Genomic DNA, 22,368 nt, shown 5'->3' on the forward strand with positions numbered 1-22,368 from the left:
TCCACTTTCCCAGGGCCTCTTCCTCCCCACCGTGCGACACGGTGTCCTGCATCCTGTGATTGGTCCTTCCTGCACCAGGTGTGTACGGCTCCTCGGGGATTCGAGTGTACTACACGGCGCAGCTACGCAAATATGACATGGGTGTCCTGCAGCTGGGCTTCTGCACTTTGCCCATCCACTTCATACCCCCGGGTGCCGAGTCCTTCACGTCCTATGGGCTGTGTAAGGCAGAGAAGTTTGACGAGGTGAAGCTGGGAGGCATCCCTCCTCCCCTGAGCTTCCCGGTTCTCCATCGCAAATCTGCTGTGACCCACAAGACACAACTTGAGCCCCAGATTTGGAGAATGACCATTGCCTGGTGCTCAGGAAAATCGCTCACCTGAATGGGGCGGGGGAGCCAGGAGGCAGGGCTGCGGGGGCAGGAAGAGGGGCCAGGAGGTCCAGTAGGGACTAAAGGGGTGTGTCTCAGTCATAAGACGAAGGTGTCAGATGTGAAAGGAGGAAACCGAGGAGCGGGGCCAGACGAGAGTTCCTAACAAGCCAGGTGGTCTCCTCCCTGCCACAGATGAACGGGGCCCCGGTGCCTGACATCCAGGTCTGCAGCTACCTGCTCCACACCCACTTGGCTGGCCGCACTCTGGAGGCCGTGCAATACAGGTAAGGAAGACACGGATTGGAAGCTCTCCCTTCTGTATTTGGAAATAAATGTTAGCAATAATTATTTATTCTGCGGCATAACGTTATGCTCAGTTGGGAGTAGGAGAAGCTAGAACTATCCCTAGAGTAGTGATGACAGGAATATGACAGTGGAGGGAGCTTTTTCATTTTACGGGCAATCTCTGCCCACAGAATGACCGCACACGCTGCTTCTTTGTTGATAGACCCCCTCCCTGCTTCATCCTCTCCTTATTCCTGTCCCCTCCCCTTGTCCCCCTCCAGAAATGGAACACAATGCCGAACAATCTGGAAAGATGATTCCTATGACTTGAATCTGCAGGAGACTCGAGATTTACCTTCTTGAGTGGCCATCAAGCCAGTGGTAGCCTGGGGGGAGGCATGGCTGGCATTGGGGGAAGGCAGGGTCAGCACTCACTACTGTTAGCCAAGAGGACTGTACCAGTCCCTCTGTGTCTTACTTTGAGCCTTTGTTTCGCTCTGCACAGGGAGATGAATTGTTGGTAGGGTGTCACTACCAGACGCTGGACCGCGACTCCTTGACTTTTGTAAGTACCTCTCTCCCCATCGTGGTCAACGACAGTAGCCTCAGAATAGAACCCCATCCCTGGCCTTGGCCATCACGTGACTCAGATTATTCCAGCTGAAGCCCCTTTCTTTCTCCAACGGTATTACCCAGGCACATGGGGCTTCATGCTCTCACATCCCCATGACTGTAAGATGGGTACAAGGATTCCCGTTTTCTCTGTCAACGACCCACTAAGATTATGAAAGGAAAGCATGTGATAGTGTCTAAGAGCGTGGACTCTGGGCCTGATCGCCTGGGTCTGAATGTCAACATGATCATTAATAACTTTATAACCTTAGACAAGTTATTCAGATTCCTTGTGTCTCAGTTTCCTAATACTCAAAAGAATTAATACTATCTATCTCATAAGATTTGGGGGAGAGTTGATTAACACGCCTAAAACATCTAGATCATTGCCCGACTTTTAGTACATTGTCAGAGTTAGCTATTATTATTATGGTCACAAGGAGCCCATATTTTGTGTGTCAGGAATGTCTCAGTGTCTGTAGGATTCAAAATGGATTGCATGCTTCCAAGGAAGAAAATACAGCCATACAAATGATTACAACACAAGTTAGAAAGTAAAATACACCGTAAGAGAAGAATGGGGAAAACGCACTAGGGGAATTCACAGGGGAAAAAAATCATCAGGTCCTATTACAGTGACCTGAACATGTGACATATTTGAATGGGTCCTGCTTTTGACATGTAGAGATGGGGAATTCCAGGGAAGCTCAAAGGGAGTGGCTTTTTTGGGAAACTCGGTATCTTATCTCATCTTCTCAACCATCTTTTCTCAAACCAGGGCAATAGCAATGGAAATGTAGAGGATGGGGAAGATACGTGGGATATTTCTTTGGAAATAATATCAATAATTGTCCACCAATTAGAAACACAGGAGGAGAAAGCAAATGTGGTGAGAAGTAGTAAATAACAATTAGTGAGCTGGCTCAAGGTTAAGGGAAAAGGAAAACAGTCTCATTGGTAGAATGATCACCTGATCTAGTCTCTGCCTACCTTGTTCCCCTCTCTCTGCATGCCTGTGTATCTCTGTCTCTCCATCTCTCTCTCTCTCTCTCTCTTTCTTCTCCAGGGGGGTCCCAGCACCGTTAATGAGATGTGCCTCATCTATCTCTTCTACTATATCCGAAACAACATCTCCAGCTGCATGGGGTACGCTGACATCATCTACGTGGCCCATGTCCTGGGGGAGGAGGCATCAGAGTGAGTCATCCTGAAAGATAAGACCCTTAAGAGTGACCTCTAGAAGTCAGATCACTTGTATACAAAGTATTCGTCTGCCTTTTTCTCATGCACTACCTGATTCAAAGACTGTTTACTTTCAAGTAGTGACCCTTAATTACTTGGGACTAAGGGGCCTCCCTGAGACTCTGATGAAAGCGCTGAAACTCCTTTCCAAGAAAAATGCACATCTTTGCAGACACATCCTATTTCACATATAATTTCAGGACATTTATAGTTTCCCTGAAGTCACCCTATCAACCTTCTTGGACTTCATGGCCCTCAGATTAAGAAACACTTCTTTAAAGAGTCAGAACTTTCTCTTTTTTTTTTTTTTTTTTGCGGTACACGGGCCTCTCACTGTTGTGGCCTCTCCCGTTGTGGAGCACAGGCTCCGGACGCGCAGGCCCAGCGGCCATGGCTCACAGGCCCAGCCGCTCCGCGGCACGTGGGATCCTCCCGGACCGGGGCACAAACCTGCGTCCCCTGCACCGGCAGGTGGACTCTCAACCACTGCACCACCAGGGAAGCCCAGAACTTTCTCTTTTTCACTTTTAAAAATCCTCTTCTCTGAGCTCTGATGATATTTCTCCTGCCAAGCTCACAGTTGTGCCATTGAGTTGTAAGACATTCCTATGGTTTATGCCAACATGGAACTGATGCTAACAAAAGTGAGGCTATTTTATACACATTTTGTCAAAGCTTTCAGTCAACCCTAAACTAGTGTCTGTTCTTCCTGCCCATGACAGTTCCATGGAGGGCATGATGGCCATGAACAATGTAGAGTGGACTCTGGAGAACATTAAAAAGGCTGAGAAGGCCTGCGAGGAGGCCCAGCAGATGGTGATAATAAAGACCATTGATGTAAGTGTCCCAGGAGACACCACCCTCCCAGGGTTAGGGATGGAGGGGAGTGGGAGGGTACTGGACGAGGCTGGAAAAGAGAAGAATGAGGGGTATGAATGCCAATGGCAGGAACGCTGGGTCAAAGAAGGAGAAGCTGAGGGAGCAGAAAGTGCTGATGCTGCTGTGGGTGTGGATGGTAGTCTCCCAGTTAGCCTGTGAGGCTGCAAGTACTGGGGATGACCAAGTAAGGTCTTAGGAGAGGAAAGGAGGTGGGGATGCTTCCACCTTCACCCATTTTCTCCCTTCTCCTGCAGGAGCTAGTGGAAAACACAACAGGCTGGATTCCGGAAATCATCCCTGCTCCCCGGGGTCCTTGCTTAGAGTCCTCCAGAGGCAAAGCGGAGCCCCAGGACAGAACCCCTGTAGGCTTCAGGGCTGCCCCCATGGCCCTCTCGGGCTCCAGCACTGCCACACCAAGGCGCCTCCCCCTGACTGCCCTCTTGTTTGGGCAGGGGGCCGTGTCTTGGCTCCTAGCCACCCTGCGGGCTGGAGCCTGATACCGTTTCCTCATGCCACGTACTCAGGCCCCTCCCTGCTCAGGCCTCCCCTTATCACCAAACACAGAAACTCCCTCTGCTTTGGCCCCCAAAGTCCTCCATCTGTGCCCTTCTCATGACTTCGGCCATGAAACTGCAGGCTTGGGCGTGACACAGAGTCCCTAAAGCCTTTCCCATGACAAGCTCGGCAATCCATCCTTTAAAGCTTTAGAAGCATTGGTGGGACCACACATTTTCTAACAGAATCTAGACTCAAGGCTGGGTGAGGTAATGGGTCTCTGAGCAGTCCAGTGCCCCAGCTTGATTGAGGGGATGCCGCGTGGGGAGGAGGGGGCTTGAATGCAGAGGGGGGAGCCCTGTAACCCCTCCTCAGCCCATGCTGGCCTTGGAGGGGCTCCGGTTTCTCTTTTCTTCTGACAGTTTTGTCCATTTTGTCCTGTGAGGCAGAGGCAGCAAGCCACATGTGTGATTTGCAGTAAAGGAAGGTGCTCTGCTTACAAGGAACAAAGCTCAAGACACCAAGTTAAATAGAATGCAACTCGCTTCCTGTTGCCATCTCTTTCCTTTGAGCCTCTGGTCCAGGAGAGGCAGCTGGGAGGTCTCTTGAATGGCTCAGGATAAGGCATCCAGAGGGCACTGGAGGGCCTGGCTGCCCAAACTGCAACATCTAATGCAGGCCTTGCTTGCCTCACCTGTGCCTCCACTGTCAGATGATCTTTATTTACTCAACAGGTATCACTTTCTCAACACTCAGATCGCCAGGTGTCAAGAGCCTAACTGGCCAGGGAGGCTGACTTGGGCTCTGAGAACAGGTCAAGGGCATGCTAGTGCATGAACCGCCTTGCTCATGGTTCCTAACTTCTGGAAGGGACCCCTACCCTGAATATTCCGAGGTATTTAGAGGGATCCTAACTCCCTGGAGATTAGGGATCTAGCCTCCGTAAACTCCTTGCCACTGCTTGGGGGGCAGAGCAAAGAAGAAAACACAGCTTACCCGAAGCCAGAGGGATCTTCTGGGTTCGCTGCTGGGATTCTCTGTTAACATTCAAGTGAAATGAAGGCTCTCTTTTAGGTCATAATCTTAAAACATGGTTGAGGCCCTTTGGCAGCAGTCTGAAGTGCACAAATTACATTCTACAGCATGAAGAAACACACAGATAAAAATGAATCTAGACAGAAACTTAAAACAATCAAAAGAGACCTTTTCTCTCTGGTTTGCCCAATTAACAAATAAGTCTGACATTTCTATTCCAATCTGTGTTACTCCAAGCCCCCCCAGGCAAATTCTTTCGACCTCGATCTTTTAGGTAAAAACAAAAAGACAAAAAAAGAAGAACCTCCTGGCTGGGTTTCTGATGACAAACCTCGGTCTGTGCTACAGCCTTATTCTCGGGTCTGTCTTGACAAGTTCAAGTCAGCTGGGCAGCTACTCCAAGGTTCTGCAGCCAGAATCTTCTAATGCTCCATTTGTATAGCTCATGGCCCTGTGCAGTTCCTCTCCTCTGTACCCACTTCAATTTCTGGTTCTTATTAAGCCTTCCTTCTTTCATTTTGTTTTCCTCTCCATCTCTTGATCTCAGCACTTAGTCGCCATGCACATATTCACTGAGCATCCTCTGTGAGCTTGACATTAGGTCAGAACAGAAACCACCAAAATGAACAGGAAATGGACAGGCACCCCCCCACACACCCCCCGCCCTTGTGGAGCTGAGGTGAAGCTTCTATGAGCCCCTGGCTGGCCATTTTCTCCTTGGGTTCACAGCATCCACCTCTGAGTCTTTCCCAGTGCCATGGATCATTTCCCCTGCTGCTGACTGCCTCCAGAGAGGAACTATATTTATATCAACCTATGGAGAATGATTTGTTTCTATATTTAAAAGGGATGCATTTATATTGATATTATCCATATATATTAGACGGGGAAATGTTTGAAAACATTCCTACACAGGGTAGGAGCGTGAATTAGATGACCTCAAGTGTTTCTCCAGTTTGTGTTTTGTGACTGCAGTTTCCAGAAAGCCTAATGATACATTACAAAAAGAAGGGCTCAGAGTTGAGGTGGAACGGGATGACCCCAACTTCCTCCTAGAACCTTCTGGCAGATGGGTCTCTGTCATTCCTCATCCCTCAGTGGTCTCTAAGTTCAGGTCAGCTCTGAGTGACTCTGAGACTGTAACTCTTTTTGCATCTCACCTCCTCTACTCAAAACTCCATCTTAAATGTGGAGAGCAAATAAGGGATGTATTCCCTCATTACTTTTTTCTGTGATGACAAGAGGACCCACAGGCTAATGTTTACAAGGACCTGGTCTTTCCTGAGGAATAAGAATATTTTGTTACAATTTCAAATTTATAGGAAAGTCGCAAGAATTCCCGTATGCCCTAAAATGAGCTTTATCCATTGTTTATACTTTGCCCCATTTCTCTCCCTCCCTCTCTCCTCTCTTCCCATCTCTTCTATTTTTCTTCTCCTCCTCCTTCTGCTTCTTCCTCCTTCCCCTGTCTCTCTGTCTCCCTCTCCTTCATAAAGCTGATAACTTAGTTTCTTACTCCTGTTTGCTAGAATTCTCATCACGTTTAAATTCCTGCTATACTTAGCTGAGACGAACAAGCAGGCTCCCCGACTCCACTGCTCCACCACGGCAGTGACACCCAACCTTGACCGCATATCAGAGTCACCTGGGTGATGGGAGCAGTGACCAGGCATTAGTGAATGATTAAACTCTCCAGGTGTTTCCAATATGCATCCGAGATTGAGGACCACTGAACCAGAAGTTCAATTGCCCTTAACTAGTCTATTTCCTGCATGGGCAGGAATCCCATTCTGGCTTCACATATTGAAGCCACGGCACAGGCACTGACCAGTCCGAGTGAACGCCAGTGAAGAGGAGCCCTGGAAGCCCCCTGATTTCCAAGAGTTAGACTTTTAGTTGCTGGATTGTGAGGATGTGTGGGGATCTCAGAGAAGGGGTGCATCTGGGGGGGCTCAGGGAAGAAGCTATTTACCAAGCATCACTCAAAAAATAAATAGCAAAGAAAGAAGAGCCCTTTTAATGTCAAGTAATGAATATAGAGAAAAAAATGTGAAGTTAGAAAATCACCATTTAATACATGTATAGTAATAAATTGAATCAGACAAGAATCATCAATGGGTGACAAAATAGGAGAGTCACCCAATAGCTACATAGCCTCAAAGTATCTCACTATATAGTTATTAATTATGATGAGAGGAAATAGTAATTTTACAATAGACCTGGCAGACACCACCTCAAGGAAGTAAGCCAATCAGCATCACCAGTCATGGACAGACATCATGCGCCTCCTGACAGGCATACCAGGAAACACATAACATCAATTCAACGTAATATCTGTCCAAGAAATGTACACCCTCGCTATGACCATGAGGAAATATTAGACAAACCCAAAATGAGGAATATTCTACAAAGATCTGACTTGTAATTGTGAAAACGTCAAAATCAAGAAGGAAAAAGAGGGGCTGAGGTATAGTTCCACAGTAAACTTAAAAAAATCCAGGGCTTCCCTGGTGGCGCAGTGGTTGAGAGTCCGCCTGCCGATGCAGGGGACGCGGGTTCGTGGCCCGGTCCGGGAGGATCCCACATGCCGCGGAGCGGCTGGGCCCATGAGCCATGGCCGCTGAGCCTGCGCATCCGGAGCCTGTGCTCCACAACGGGGGAGGCCACAACAGTGAGAGGCCCGCATACTGCAAAAAAACAAAAACAAAAACAAAAATCCAGTTAAAATGAATGCACCGTGTGCTCCTCATCCAAATTACTACCTGTTGCTGTTGTCGTTGTTGTTTAGTGTTTTTTGTAAAGAACGTTATTGGGATGATTGATGAAATTTGACTAACGTGTGTGCATTAGATGGTGGCATTGTATGAACGTTAACTTCCTGACTTGGCTGATTATATTGTGGTTATGTAAGAATATGTCCTTGTGTTTTAGGAAATACACACGAAAGCATTTTGTGATGTTGAGACATTGTGTCTACAAACTCTCAAATTATACGCACGTGTGCACGTGTGTGAGAGAGGAAATATGGTAAATAATTTATAGTTTATGGATAATATTTGGGAAATCTAGGTGAAGAATATAATGAAGTTTTTATACTATTTTTGCAACTTTTCTCCACACTTATTTCAAAATAAAAATGTTAATTTAAAAAAAAGAAACAAGCATAAGATCTATACAAAAAGAGTATGAAAATGGAGCAACTTTTTTTTTAAAGGCACACAGTTACCTAGAAAAAAAAGTCAATTTAGAAAAACGTCAGCTTTTCCAAGCAGGAGTTTTTGACCACTCTGAGCAGAGACCCTCCAGCCTGCAAGCTATAGTGTACCCTTGGATTAATTTCACTGGCAGAAAATATGTTTCCCGTATAAAATAATGTGCATGAACTTACACACACACACACACACAAGCACGCACAGAAACTTGGTTTCTGCCTCTATAAACTCCTAGAATGACATAGACACCGTATCTTTTGCTTTAGTACAAGAGAGCCTTTGTAAAAAGGGAAAATGCACCTGGATCTCATTTCAAATTGGGACAATATGTTGGCAAAAGATCAATAAAGGAGATTTATTGTTACGCAAATCTTTCTATTCTTTGTGTGACAGTTTACTCTTAACTCCCCACACCCTGTGTGCACTTGTGACATCATTCACTTTAAATGCTAACTGACAATCCCAGCTATAATGTGTTTCCTATAGTGCAGAAAACAGCTACCTTCACCATCCCTTCTTGCTAACCAGCAGCTGGAAGATATTAGGTCACATGCTTGTGTTGACCAATGAAAAAGTAACAGAGACATTTTGAAGGGAAGAGACAAGCTTGTGAGCCAGTATCTTACCATTTTTCATTAGTAAGAAGGAACAGTGAAGTTAGCTATTGGCAGAACATTGTAAATCAACTATACGTCGATTAAAAATAAAGTGTAAAAAAAATTGTAGATATCTCAAAATATTGTTTATGCTGCTCATCACACTGACGTTATGACATTAGATCCACTTGCTAGATCTTGTTACTTAATGTGATAATTTTTAAAAACACCTCATGTATTACTATATTAATTTTTTTTAATATTTGCGTAACTGCATTTTAATATAATAGGATTCCTTTACAATAGTATGCATTTTACTTTATGCATTTAAGAACATCATTCTTAGGAGGGGTTCCATAGATGCCACTAGACTGTCAATAGGGCCCTTGACGCTACAAATGTAAAGTCTTTCATGCTTCACTCAGAGACTTGGCAATCAGGATTCTCTAGTAAGAAATCTTCTCCTTGAGCATTTTGTAGCAACCAGAGCCAACTTCTAGCAATATGTCCTTGATGATAACATAAAATATTTCTCATATATCAAGTAAATAATCCTTTCCTACTGGTAGCCTTCCTGGGTTAATCAAAGGATAGCTGACAAGTTTCCCATCTCTTTGATCAAAGGATTCCTGTGGTTGTTTTTCCATGTTTCACTAGTTGCCTAGTTAGTGCAATCTCTCATCCAAAAGCCTCTTATTTTGATAATTAGAATACTAAGCTAATTTACCTATATTATTTTTATGGAGGCACTGACACATGAGTAACCAAGTAGAATCTGGCTTCCTGGTATAAGAAAGAGAGAAAGGAAGGAAGGAAGGAAGGAAGGAGAAAGGGAGGGGGGATAAATTAGGAGTATGGGATTAACAGATACACACTACTATATATAAAATAGATAATCAACAAGGATTTACTGTATAACACAGGAAACAATATTCAATATCTTATAATAACCTATAATGGAAAGTAATCTGAAAAGGTTATATATATACACATATATATATAAAACTGAATCACTTCGCTGTATACCTGAAACTAACACAAAATTGTAAATCAACTATACTTCAATGAAAAAAAGGGAAAGATAGAAAAAGACGTAGGAAAGTAAACACATTCATCTCTAATACACTCATTTTCAAGTAATACTAAAAGTAAATATCCCTGTTGAACATTAGTATATAATTTCTTTCTCCCAAAATCTAACCACCTAGTGTTTTAACCAACAGTGTTGCAAATTCTGTTTTTGCCAGAGTTATGTTACCAAGTATAGTAACTTCTATGATGATTAAAAAAACAACAAACATCCAAGCACACCCTCCCACAAACCTAACTCTAAGAAAAACCCATGCCAGAGGCACAAGGAAAAGGGTGAATAACCATAAACCTGGTCATTTCTTTGGTGGGTTAGCCTGCAGGAACTCTGATGCCGAAGAGAACGAGACCAGTTCAAAAGGGATTTTGCTGAACAGAAAGAAGTTTTAATGCCGAAGAGAGATTACCCACGGTCAAATGACCACAAAATTCAAAATCTTTTGTAAATGTGCGTGCCTATTTTCAGTTGGCACATGAGTTGCATGCATTTGTGTGAACTGTGGTTATATACATCAGGCACAGAGTAGAGAAATAAGGTTTACATATTTCAAAGCACACCACAGCAAAAACAAGTTATTTTTTACATTCAGATTCCTTCCTTCAACTTTGCCTGCTTAAATCTCACCCCAGCCCTATTCCCATAGGCTAAGGATTTCCCCTAGCCCCTCCTCTTGTTTTCAAGTGAGCTAGCTCTTCCCTTCTCCTTCCCATGAGGCTGCTATTCCTAACACTTGTATGTTATCTTCTTACTTGTCATGGTCACTTTTATCCTCATCATCTGTTCTCTCTCATCTTTCCTGCTTACCTTCCCTACGTTTGCCTTTTCTTCCCCTTATATCATGCTCTCAGCAAATTATCCCATCTCCCTATAACTACCTGGCAGATATTCTTTCTGGATACTTTTCTGATGAGTTAGTTAGCTCTAGGATCCAAACCATCCTGGGAAGCTGTAGCTTGTATATTTAGCAAGAGTGGGCCCATCCCCTAATCACACACACATATACACGCACACATGCTTCATCATGGACCCAGTGCGTCTTCAGTATATGTATGCTTAGCCATCAGTACCATACTAATCACAGAGAGACATCAAGGTAACCCGCAGTTTTCCACACCTCCCTACTGCCTATAGCACAGGGCTAAAACACAGACAGAACATAAAACAAAACCAAGAAAATATTTTAGCTGTACTGGGCACGATCTGACAACACACAATAATTTTATGAGCATGAAGTATAAGTAGTATCAAAGCCATTCGTAGTTAGGATCTTGCTCTAAAAATTCAGAGTGCTCTCCATGTCAATGAAGTGAAATTGTGTAAGCTGAGGTTTCTGCTGGTCACATCAATGTTTAACACCTGTTGGGAACCAAAGAAAAAGCATTGGGCATCTGGTGATTGAAGTTTCCTGCAGTCAAGCAAATCAGATACAAGCCAGTGGTCCATACACACTTTCACAAGTCGTTGCCTAGCTTCCAGACTGCCCTCAGATTTTCAGGTGAGAAGGGTATTTCTTAATCCCTTGGAGTACAAAAATCATTCAGTATGTAGGGAAAAGACAACAAGACCCTAAATAATGAAATACACAACCACTGCAGAGAAACAGCGGCACAAATTGGAGAAAATCTCCTCGGAGCCCTCCTTTTATTGCCTGCTTCTCCTCTTCCCTTATGGCGCCTTGATGATTGCCCAGTAAGAGTCTGATATTTCAGTGTTTTTTTCTAGGCAAACACTTTCCATAAAGTTTCACCGCATGTGCAGTAGTTAGCTTGTTTGTCAGCAACACAATTGGGCAAAGTCCTTTATAAGCTCTTGGTCGAGTTGGGGAAGTTGGTTGACAAGAAAACCACAAAAATGAGGAAACAAATAAAAAATACAAAATGAAGGAAAACTTGCATTTCAGGCTTTGTAATCAGGAAGGATTATGAAAAAAGAAAGTTCTGAAAAAAGCAAGAAGTAAGCACACAAGGAAAGAGCCCATTTACCATGAGGCTAGGTACTGGAACCACAACACTGCATTAAACCCAATGTGCAGATTTTTCACATATTTAACATTCATGAAATCAGAATGTGTCTTACAATCAACAGGCTTGGAATTACTGCGAACAAGTAGCCCTCCTGACAACGGTTTGTACACGTGGGAACTTCATTGCTTCTACTGGTGTTACGAATGGATGGACTGTAAACCACTTAAGAATCATTTTAGAAAGGAATATGTATCTTGGCTGACAGTAAAATCAAAAAAATATGCTACGATGAAAACTTGTATAAAGGATCTTAGTGGCTTTGGAGTAAACTGCATTGACAGCAGTGAAAGAATGTTTATGAAATGATGTATCACCAACACCTTTGACAGTTCAGAGGAAATATCTTAACCAATTCGGGCCACATATTTTTCTTCTAAATGATAATAAATCAAATAAAATAATTTAAAATATTTACCTAGAAATTTACATAATAAAAGAAAAACTTAAATGATATAAAACAGTTAAGATGTTTCTAATATTTCTTCACATTTAGATTTTCCCTCTCCTAAATTACCTTGATGCAGATTTATCAATGTCCACGTATCTCCACCCAACATTTTCCTCTGTAGTATCATAGTAAAATGATAAAAATCTTTGGTTAAAGAAATTTTGTAAAGCTTTCTATATTTTTAAAATAGAAGTTTTAAGTGATAGGAAAACATAGAATCATACTTTTGTAAGACTTTTTCTTTCTTTGTGGCACGGGAAATAAAGGAGCAAATTTTAACTGATGGTGTCTTATAATTGATGAAATATGGTAGTTCAAGCTGTTTGAGAAGTAGATCTCTGAGGCAAAGACAAAGTTTTACATAGGTTTGCAGACAAGAGTACATGACAAGTAAGGATCCAGACCATCAATTCCAAATGATGATAAACCCTGAATTTTCCCTTCATCTCCGTGCTGTCCTCTCTGACACACGGAACACAGAGGGATTCGGGAAGGGCTTTGCAGGAGAGGGTATCATCTGGAAGGGAAGCAGGAAGGAACTGCCCTAGGTAGCTCAGGGTTGGGAAATACCATTTGGACTTTTCACTGGTCACAAACCTGTGTTGTAGAGTTGTAGGAGAAGGTGGGTGTTATAACCACGCCGCTCACAGAGATGCTGACACCGGAAACGGAGACACTGCCCACTCCCCAGATCTCAATGTAGCCCAGTTTCAAAGGGTTTGTATCGCTGATGTATTTGTTGAAAATTACATGACTGTGCATTGTATTCTGTCAATTGGAGATAAAAGAAACCAGAGGGGGGAAAAACAGCAAAATTTGTTCAAATTTTTCACAACCTCTTTTTAGGCGCAAATGTAGACCATGAAGTGAGATAACTTAAGAGCCCCCCCTTCTTGTGACCTTGCATAGTGAGACCATGATTTTAGCATTCTATTTCCTTTTGTCAACTACCATCCAAACCTGCATTGCTTAAGCCCTGGCAGGGTCTCTAGAATCAGCCCAATTCTAGGAAGACAAAGAATCTCAGCTATTGGGAACCTTATATTCCACATGTGAGGAAGTCACAAAATACGCTGACCGTTCCAAGGTGACATAGGAACAAGGGCTAGGAAACATCAAAACAGCCTGTCCATCCGTGCTTGGTGAACTGGAATAAGCTACTGATGAAATATGAATGGGCTTGATCACAGAAGACTTCCGGGGAGCATATTATATCTCTATCTGAAGTCTAGAGGATGGGGAAGTTGCAAATTAGTAAGATGAACAGTGAAGGAATTCTAGGTGGATTTATGTCATGATTCCCAGCATCTTCGTAAGCTAGTAGAATTCTATATTCTCCCTTCACAGTCCCAGTCACACTCACCTGGCTGACAGAAAAGTGGGCCAGGTAGTAGAGTCCTTTCCCATAGGTATCTGCAAACAAAGAACAAAGTAAGCATGATCTGGAACATGCTCTAGAATTCTAATTGCTTACCTGGTTACCTTGGTTGAGAAAGTAGGGATGATTTTTGTTTGGGTTTTTTATCTTATTTTTCTTCTTTACAGAGTTCCGTTTTGGGAGATTTAGTCAGACTCTGGCTCCAACCTCAGTTTACACAAAATGTTTGAAGTGAGTGTATACAGATGCCTCTGTCTAAGAGAGTCGCCTCATATAGTACAGTTTTCTAACACCACACTTAGTCCACTTCTCTTTCTTGTGGTCTGTGATTCCCAACATCTTGGTAGTCACTTCGGAATCTCCAGACTCCTTCTGCTAGAGACGCACCATATCTGCACACACGTGCATGCACACCACATCACAAACACCAAGACTGGTGTGTAATTGGTCAGTTTATCTTGAGAGGTCTTAGGCAATTTTTTAAATGCCATCTCCAGAGAATAGACTTCTTTGTCCTTTATCCTTAATTTATGCCGCAGGTCCAGGGAGAATATCCTTAAAGATGGACTAGCCAGAGCTTTGTTACAGGTACTCCCGCCCCACACCCTACCTCGGTGGCTTTCTCACTCTTCCCCACACACTTGCCTCTTTCTAAGTTGCTGGTCACTCGGTCAGAAGGCATTGGCTATCCTCTAGAGCTGTGCTGTCTGAGATAGGAGCCACTAGCCAAACGTAGCTATTTAAATTTAACTTAATTACAATTAAATCAAATTTAAACTCCAGTTGCTCAGATGCACTTGTCATGTTTCAAGTGCTCAATAACCACATATGCCTACTTGCTAGCATATTGGACAACACAGATATAGAACATTTCCATCACTGCAGAAAGTTCTATTGGGTATCACTGGGCCTAGAAATTACTAATGGTGCTTGAGACATCCTCCTGAGAGGTTACTAATTCCTGTAAACTCCTAATGGAAGATTCCCCCCAATAAATAGCACAGCTGATAGAGGCACTGCCTCTCTCACTGGGACATGTAATTAGGGAATGTGCCCTTGAACATAAACCAGATATGGGAGTATAGCTCAGTTGGCTATAAAGCAACTCCCCCTATGGCTCCTACACTGCTGTTTTCCACAGTGGATTAGGACAGCTGGATAACGGTGAGAGATTCAGAGTTAAGCTTCATATGCATGAGGCACAAGGATCATGTATTATACACTTAAAAGTAACAAACGGCTATATTTAAAAGTGCACGATTGTCTTAACACAGAAAAGGAAATAGCAGCCCTATAAGGTATCCAGGAACCTAGCCAATGGTATTGACATGAATGAATCCGAGGTGGCCCTTACTCACCAATGCTTTGCCCATCATCCCAGAAGAGCCAACCTTCAGCAGTCCCCTCATCATCCAAGGCAACCTTGAAGCCTGTGAATTTCTGACGGCTGCAATGACAGAGGAAAGAGACTTTGGGTAAAAACAAAGCCACAGCCACAAACCAAGCTTCTTCATAAAAACATAAAGGAAGTGATTCATGATATAAAGACTGGGTACTGGGATTCTGGAGACTTGGGACCTAGTTCTAGTTCTGTCTCCATAAGCTGTACGACTTCATGTCAGGAATGAATGAATGAATCAAAGGGAATTTTCCTTTAAGGCTGTATAAGCTCATAGGAGATCTACAATCTCTACAAAAAGCTACAAGCAAACTCACTGGCTTCCTTCCTTTCTCCACTGTGAGGAAAAGCCTAGTGCTTCAATCTTTCTTTTTTCATGACCTAATGTCCACATGTACCGTGAGTTCTGTTTACAGATGTCCTAAGTTCTTCAGTTTTCAACAGAATTTTTGCGATGAGTAGGGCTCCAAGAATTTTAGTCTGACATCAGACATACATGGATTTTAGTCCCTGCTTAACTCCTTACTAACTGTGTGACTCTGGGTTAATCACTTAGCCTCCTGAAGCCTCTCTTTGCTAATCTGAAAAATGGGGATGATAACAGTACTTACACCATAGGGCTTATCTTTCCTTTTGTTAGGAAAAATAGATAATCTCCAAATAAAAATCTCCATATTAGTACAGTTCTAGGCACAGAGCAAGCATTCACCTGCTGTCGGCTATTATCAATTATTATATAGGTCTAGAATACATAGGCTATAGGTTAGGTCTAGAATTTTAAAATCTTGCGTGTAAGGGATCTCAGCCTCAGTTGCCATATGGCTTACACAATTTTTCAGCAGTAATTTTCTTAGCAAAGAGTCAATTATGATCCAGTCTTTTAAAACTAGCATGAACCATGGTTGCTCTCCTGTTTGACTTCCACCTCAAATGTCACTAATGAGACCTAATAGCACACCCACTTAGATCTAAAATAGCTGGTAATTAAGAATTGTTCAGAGTACAGAATCCAAAAAAGGCTAAAATACAAACAAGTAAGCAAGCAAGCAAACCAAACTGTTTAGTAAAAGTGCTCTGGGGCCTGAGGATGCGGTTTACAGATTGGTGGGCTTCACCAGGATCTGGGCTGCCTGGCGTGGAAGGGAGAAATGTGGCGCCCTCCCTCACCTTAAGTAGGTGTTCTGTGCAGGCTCTTGCCAGGGCAGGATGTAGCCCCCACGGACATGAAGATTAATGTGGTCAAGAGGCGCTGGCAAGGACTTCCACTCTCCCCGGGCTTGAATGTCCACACCCTGTGGGCCAGAAGAAGGTGATGGAGAGAACACATCTGCCCGAATGATGCATTTACCAGACATCTTGTCCACGCTCAGAACCTGCTGCCTGTTCAGGACCTGTTATCACACTTTTCCACGCTCGCCCAGCTGCTCTACGGGATCGAGAGCTGCTGCCAGGGCATCATGTCAGGGTCTCTTGTCTTTGGGGGCTTCTGCTGTACACACCCCATGAGATCACAGCTGCCTCTCACCCTACCCTTACCCCACATCCTGTTACTGCGTAGGAAGCACTGCTAGAGGAGGCTGAGCGAGCCTTCTTTCTTTCTGTTCGGCTCCCAATTCACTCCCCCAAAGACACGTTCCCTTTGTTTTGTCCCCTCTCCGCCTCTGTCTCCCTCCACTGCCCCCCACCCCACCCTCACTAACACCTTTGACTCCTACTTGACAGAAATAATTAAAGTGAACTGCCTTACTTCACAAATCCTTATCTTTAACTCATTACATCTTCCTTTATGTTTCACATCTTGATCTTGCCTGTGACAGGGAGAAGCATCTCTCACCCCAGGCCATAAGCCTCGATTCCTAAGAAACCGTCCTCCCACACGTTCTCAGCCTAGAGCAAGGCTTCTCGAATTCAGCACTGTGGACGTTCTGGGCCAGATAACCCTGTGCTGTGGGCACTGTTCTGTGATTTCTAGATGTTGACCGGTGTCCATCCACTAGATGCATCTCCCCCACTTCCCACCACACTGTGACAACCAAAAATGTCTCCAGACATGGCCAATGTCCCCTGATAGGTAGGTCCCTCCTTTTGAGAATCACCACTTTAGAGGTAAGGAGCACAGCTGCCATCACATTTCTTCACTTTTGGTCCCCGGTGTTCATTTTATGCAGATTCAATCTATATCACATTCGCCGGGGTGGACTCTGTTTCGTGGGCCTGCCTGAGGGGGCCTCAGGAGTCTATAAGTCTATAAGTCTATAGGACTTAATACAAATTCCAGCCCACATCTCTGGGCTTTTTCAGTTTTCTTACTGATATCATGAGAAAACTGAGTTATATGCTTTCTAATGACACTTTATTCTAGTATCTTACGAATGCTGGACTTTTCCTCCATTGATTGTCCTACCTTCAAGTGAAACTTGATACATGTGAAACCGTCAGTTATATTTCTACCAAATTCTTGATTTCTCTCAATGTTTTTTTTTTCATTCTACTATACATTGTGGCTAAATATGATACGCTACCTTCTCATGATTTCCCTTCCAGGACCTAATGAGTCACAGGCTTGTTTCCTTTAAATAGTTTCTGACCAGGCTAGCCTAAAAAATTCCTGTTAAAATATCGATAAAGACATGACTATAAGATCAAATCTAAAAGCAGCATTATTAAAATAAGAAATGACAACCCAGTGTGACTTTGTAAAGGGGCATTTTCATCAGCTGCGTAGTCGCTGAATATGACTGAGAAGCACTGTTTTAAAACTCCGATATATATTCTACGCTGTAAACAAATAAACAAAATGGCCACGAGTGAAGTACATCAAAACTTTAATTCACACACACCGTCTGCTCTTAATCTGCACTAAAACAGGTAATCAGTAAGCCAAGTCAGAGTAATTCCATGCCTCTCCCGCTCCCAAACAGTCTACAAGCTATAGTGGTAGCTCTCAAGACAAGTAGGACTTTCTCATTTTTCCCTCTCCTGCTTTCTATCTCTTTCCCTTTCTGTTCTGCTTTCTGGGTAGTTTCCTAGATTGCACCTTACAATTTCTTTTTAGGGGCTTCCCTGGTGGCGCAGTGGTTGAGAGTCCGCCTGCCGATGCAGGGGCCCCGGTCCGGGAGGATCCCACATGCCGCGGAGCGGCTGGGCCCGTGAGCTGTGGCCGCTGGGCCTGGGCGTCCGGAGCCCGTTTTCCGCGATGGGAGAGGCCACAACAGTGAGGGGCCCGCGTACCAGAAAAAAAATAAATAAATAGATAAAAATAAACATTTTAAAAAACAAATATTCAAAGCTGACAATTACTTAGGGAAATGAACACTCTTATCAAGTGCTGATGGGAATGTAAGTTGTTTCTGAAATTTTGCCAACTTTTATTAAGGATTCTTGTGTTAAGCATCTTCTCTGGCTAGAAATTCAGAAAACCACTGGGTGATGGGTGGGAGTGGAGCACATGAAAGACATGCTCTCTTGAACAGACAAGATGGAAATTTAGGTTTAACAATGTTCTGTTGAATGGAAGAGGTGAAAATTTAGGTACTGTAGAAACAGGAATTATATGAACTATACATAAATTCCTACCTCACTTAAGCATATAATAACCTGTGTGACAACAAAGAAACCCAGTTCAGAAACAGGATCTGATTGAATCATCTGCTCCAAGTGGAGAGCCTAAGTTTCCATTCTATTTACCAGGTGCAAATTTTTCCATGCTTTTGCTAACATCTGAAGTACATCCTTCCTTTTCATCTTTTAAAGTATTGAGTATATTTTACTGACACTTCTGTAAACTGTCAGTGGGACTGGGTGCTGATAAAACCTTTTGGAAAGCAATCTGCCAACATCTGTCAAAATGTCAAATACTTTACCCCAGCAAATTCACTGACCAAAACTTACACCAAGATATATGTTCCGTGATATTTCCTATAGAATTGCACCATTACTTATAAAAAGAAAACAAGAAAACAAATTAAAATCCTAACTGTCCATCCACTGAGGTGCTTTGCTAAATGATTCCATACAATGGAACATAACACAGCTCCTAAAAAGAATGGGGAAGAGCTTCAAGTGCTGACATACAAAGACCTTCAAGATATGTTATTAGGTGAATTAATCAAGGTTATGCACAGTATGCAAGATATTATTTGTGTAAATAAAAAAAGAATACACATATGCTAATCTATGCACACATTTTTATCAGCAAAGATATATAACAGGTTGTTAATGGGGGTTAGCTTTAGAAGGGGGACCAAGGATTGGGAGACAGGGAGAATGGTGAATTTTACTTTCCGTTTTCCCTTTTCCAATATTTGAATTTTTACCAGTGGAGGGATTTTTACTTTGCTAATTTTTTGGCACCCCATCTGTCTTTCAGGGTACCTTTCCAGTCCATATTCCTCTGATATCTTCCATCCTTTAACCAGTATACTTGCATTTCTTCTTCCTCTAAATTTCTACACTATATTTTAATATTCCACAGTGTTCCTTATATCGAAGGATTTTTTTTTTTTTTTTTTTTTTTGCTGGTTCACGGGCCTCTCACTGTTGTGGCCTCTCCCATTGTGGAGCACAGGCTCCGGACGCCTAGGCTCAGCGGCCATGGCTCATGGGCCCAGCCGCTCTGCAGCATGTGGGATCTTCCCAGACCGGGGCTCAAACCTGTGTCCCTTGCATCGGCAGGTGGACTCTCAACCACTGCGCCACCAGGGAAGCCCTCGAATGATTTTTTAATTTTTATTTTATATTGGAGTATAGTTAATTAACAATGTTTTGTTAGTTTCAGGTATACAGCAAAGAGATTCAGTTACACAAATACATGTATCTATTCCTTTTCCAAATTCTTTTCCCATTTAGGTTATTAGAGTATTAAGCAGAGTTACCTGTGTTATACAGTAGGTTCCTTAACTTGTTCCTTTTCACATGACCAGATGGTGAAATAGGTCTCATACACTTTGTGTATCCTCTAGAATAGGGATTAACAAATTTCACCTTTAAAGGGTCAGATAGGATATATTTTACACTTTGTGGGCCAGATAGCCTCTGATGAAACTACTCAAAACTACTTGATTCTAATTAAACATCAAAATTTTATATTTTTCTAAATGGCTTGTTCCATCAGCATTTGGCTTCCTATGTTTTGTTTTGTCTCAAAAAGAAACAAAAAAAGTTGAAAGACTCAATCAAAGCTATTTTCTATTTAAAGGGAACACTCTTGCACTGTTGGTGGGAATTTAAATTGACACAGCCACTATGGAGAACAGTATGGAAGTTCTTTAAAAGACTAAAAATAGGGGCTTCTCTGGTGGCTCAGTGGTTGAGAGTCCGCCTGCCGATGCAGGGGACACGGGTTCGTGACCCGGTCTGGGAAGATCCCACGTGCCGCGGAGCAGCTGGGCCCATGAGCCATGGCTGCTGAGCCTGCGCGTCCGGAGCCTGTGCTCCGCAATGGGAGAGGCCACAACAGTGAGAGGCCTGCGTACCTAAAACAAACAAACAAACAAAAACTAAAAATAGAACTACCATACGACCCAGCAATCCCACTACTGGGCATGTACCCTGCGGAAACCATAATTCAAAAAGAGTCATGTACCACAATGTTCATTGCAGCTCTATTTACAATAGCCAGGACATGGAACCAACCTAAGTGTCCATAAACAGATGAATGGATAAAGAAGATGTGGCACATATATACAATGGAATATTACTCAGCCACAAAAGGAAATGAAATTGAGTTATTTGTAGTTAGGTGGATGGACCCAGAGTCAGTCATACAGAGTGAAGTAAGTCAGAAAGAGAAAAACAAATACTGTATGCTAACACATATGTATGGAAACTAAAAAACAAACAAACAAAAATGGTCATGAAGAACCTAGGGGCAAGATGGGAATAAAGACGCAGACCTACTAGGGAATGGACTTGAGGATATGCGGAGGGGGAAGGGTAAGCTGGGACAAAGTGAGAGAGTGGCATGGACATATATACACTACCAAATGTAAAATAAGATAGCTAGTGGGAAGCAGCCACATAGCACAGGGAGATCAGCTCAGTGCTTTGTGACCACCTAGAGGGGCGGGATAGGGAGGCTGGGATGGAGGGAGACACAAGTGATATGGGGATATATGTATATGTATAACTGATTCACTTTGTTATAAAACAGAAACTAACATACCATTGTAAAGCAATTATACTCCAATAAAGATGTTAAAAAAAAAGCTATTTTCTATTTAAAAGCCATGTATAAAACCAGCAATTCCAGGAAACTTTTCTCTTCTTTGATAGCCCTCACACTTCACTTTCTTTTATATGGTATATATAATTATGTACATATGTATTAGTGTTTATAACATGCAAATATTAGCTCCAGATTAGATGGTGAACTCCATAGGGAAACTTTTCCAGTATATACCACACCCAGAGCTCAGTAAGGTGGTTTGCACCTGGGCAAGGTTGGGACTAGAGTGAGATGTGTCAGGTGCCTAGGATGCACCATTTAAGAAGGCACTTACTGTCAGCGTCCTGCAAACACAGGGGCCGCCTTAAAAAGGGGTGCCTCCTTAAACCGTGTGCCCTAGGCACGTTACTTGCTTCACCCTGGCCCTGGCCCCGCACCCAGGAGCCTCAGTGTACTCAGAGTGACTGCCTGTTAGTGACTAAGCCAGTCAACATGCAAACTCAGGACAAAGGCTTCACTCACTTAAAGGAAGTTGGCTGCTCCCTCCCAGAAAGCCCTCGCTGGGAAGCACAGAGCAGTCTTAACCTACTGCCGACCAGAGGACAGATCCAGCTCAGGAAAAAAGGGCGTGTCAGGGAGGACTCAGGGCTCCATAAGACAGAGAAGAGAAGGAACAAAATTTCCATTGTCCTTGCAGGGTTTTCACCCAGTCCTACTACAAATGGCTTGGCTGAAAGGGCCCAGAGCACGCTCTGCCTCTTGTCCTCCTGCTGTTATCCTTTTGCTGTATTTCTAGTTTGCTGCTTTGCTCTGCTCAGAAAAGTCAGGAGAGGAGGACATTACCTACGATTCTTCCTCAAGAATCAAACTCTGGACTTCCCTGGTGCTCCAGTGGTTAAGAATCCACCTGCCGGGCTTCCCAAGTGGCGCAGTGGTTGAGAGTCTACCTGCCAGTGCAGGGGACGTGGGTTTGTGCCCTGGTCCGGGAAGATCCCACATGCCGCGGAGCGGCTGGGCCTGTGAGCTATGGCCGCTGAGCCTGCGCGTCCGGAGCCTGTGCTCCGCAACGGGAGAGGCCACAACAGTGGGAGGCCCGCGTACAAAAAAAAAAAAAAAAAAAAAAAATGTTTTAAT

At 43.4% G+C, this 22,368-nt stretch overlaps 2 protein-coding genes across 3 annotated transcripts in view; one reads left to right on the plus strand and one right to left on the minus strand.

Moving 5' to 3' along the window:
* The first annotated feature begins 565 nt into the window (after positions 1–565).
* On the plus strand, positions 566–5,018 carry LOC112408480 (DBH-like monooxygenase protein 2). The gene is made up of 5 exons (XM_024758078.1): positions 566–643; positions 1,044–1,223; positions 2,337–2,467; positions 3,235–3,349; positions 3,646–5,018. The coding sequence occupies exons 1-5, from the start codon at positions 566–568 to the stop codon at positions 3,886–3,888; spliced, it is 747 nt and encodes a 248-aa protein (XP_024613846.1). The 3' UTR covers positions 3,889–5,018.
* A 5,164-nt stretch (positions 5,019–10,182) lies between these two features.
* Positions 10,183–22,368, minus strand: part of MGAM (maltase-glucoamylase) — a 102,764-nt gene continuing 90,578 nt past the window's right edge. For both annotated transcript variants that reach the window (XM_024758017.1, XM_024758018.1), the window contains 5 exons: positions 16,236–16,360; positions 15,028–15,116; positions 13,655–13,704; positions 12,889–13,059; positions 10,183–11,175 (listed from right to left, as the gene is read on the minus strand). In XM_024758017.1, coding sequence (XP_024613785.1) covers positions 11,101–11,175; positions 12,889–13,059; positions 13,655–13,704; positions 15,028–15,116; positions 16,236–16,360 — 510 coding nt within the window. In that variant the 3' untranslated portion in view covers positions 10,183–11,100. The remainder of the gene's footprint in view (positions 11,176–12,888; positions 13,060–13,654; positions 13,705–15,027; positions 15,117–16,235; positions 16,361–22,368) is intronic.

The sequence above is a fragment of the Neophocaena asiaeorientalis genome, unplaced genomic scaffold, assembly GCF_003031525.2.
Source record: "Neophocaena asiaeorientalis asiaeorientalis breed wild unplaced genomic scaffold, Neophocaena_asiaeorientalis_V1.1 scaffold206, whole genome shotgun sequence".
Taxonomy (NCBI): Eukaryota; Metazoa; Chordata; class Mammalia; order Artiodactyla; family Phocoenidae; genus Neophocaena; species Neophocaena asiaeorientalis.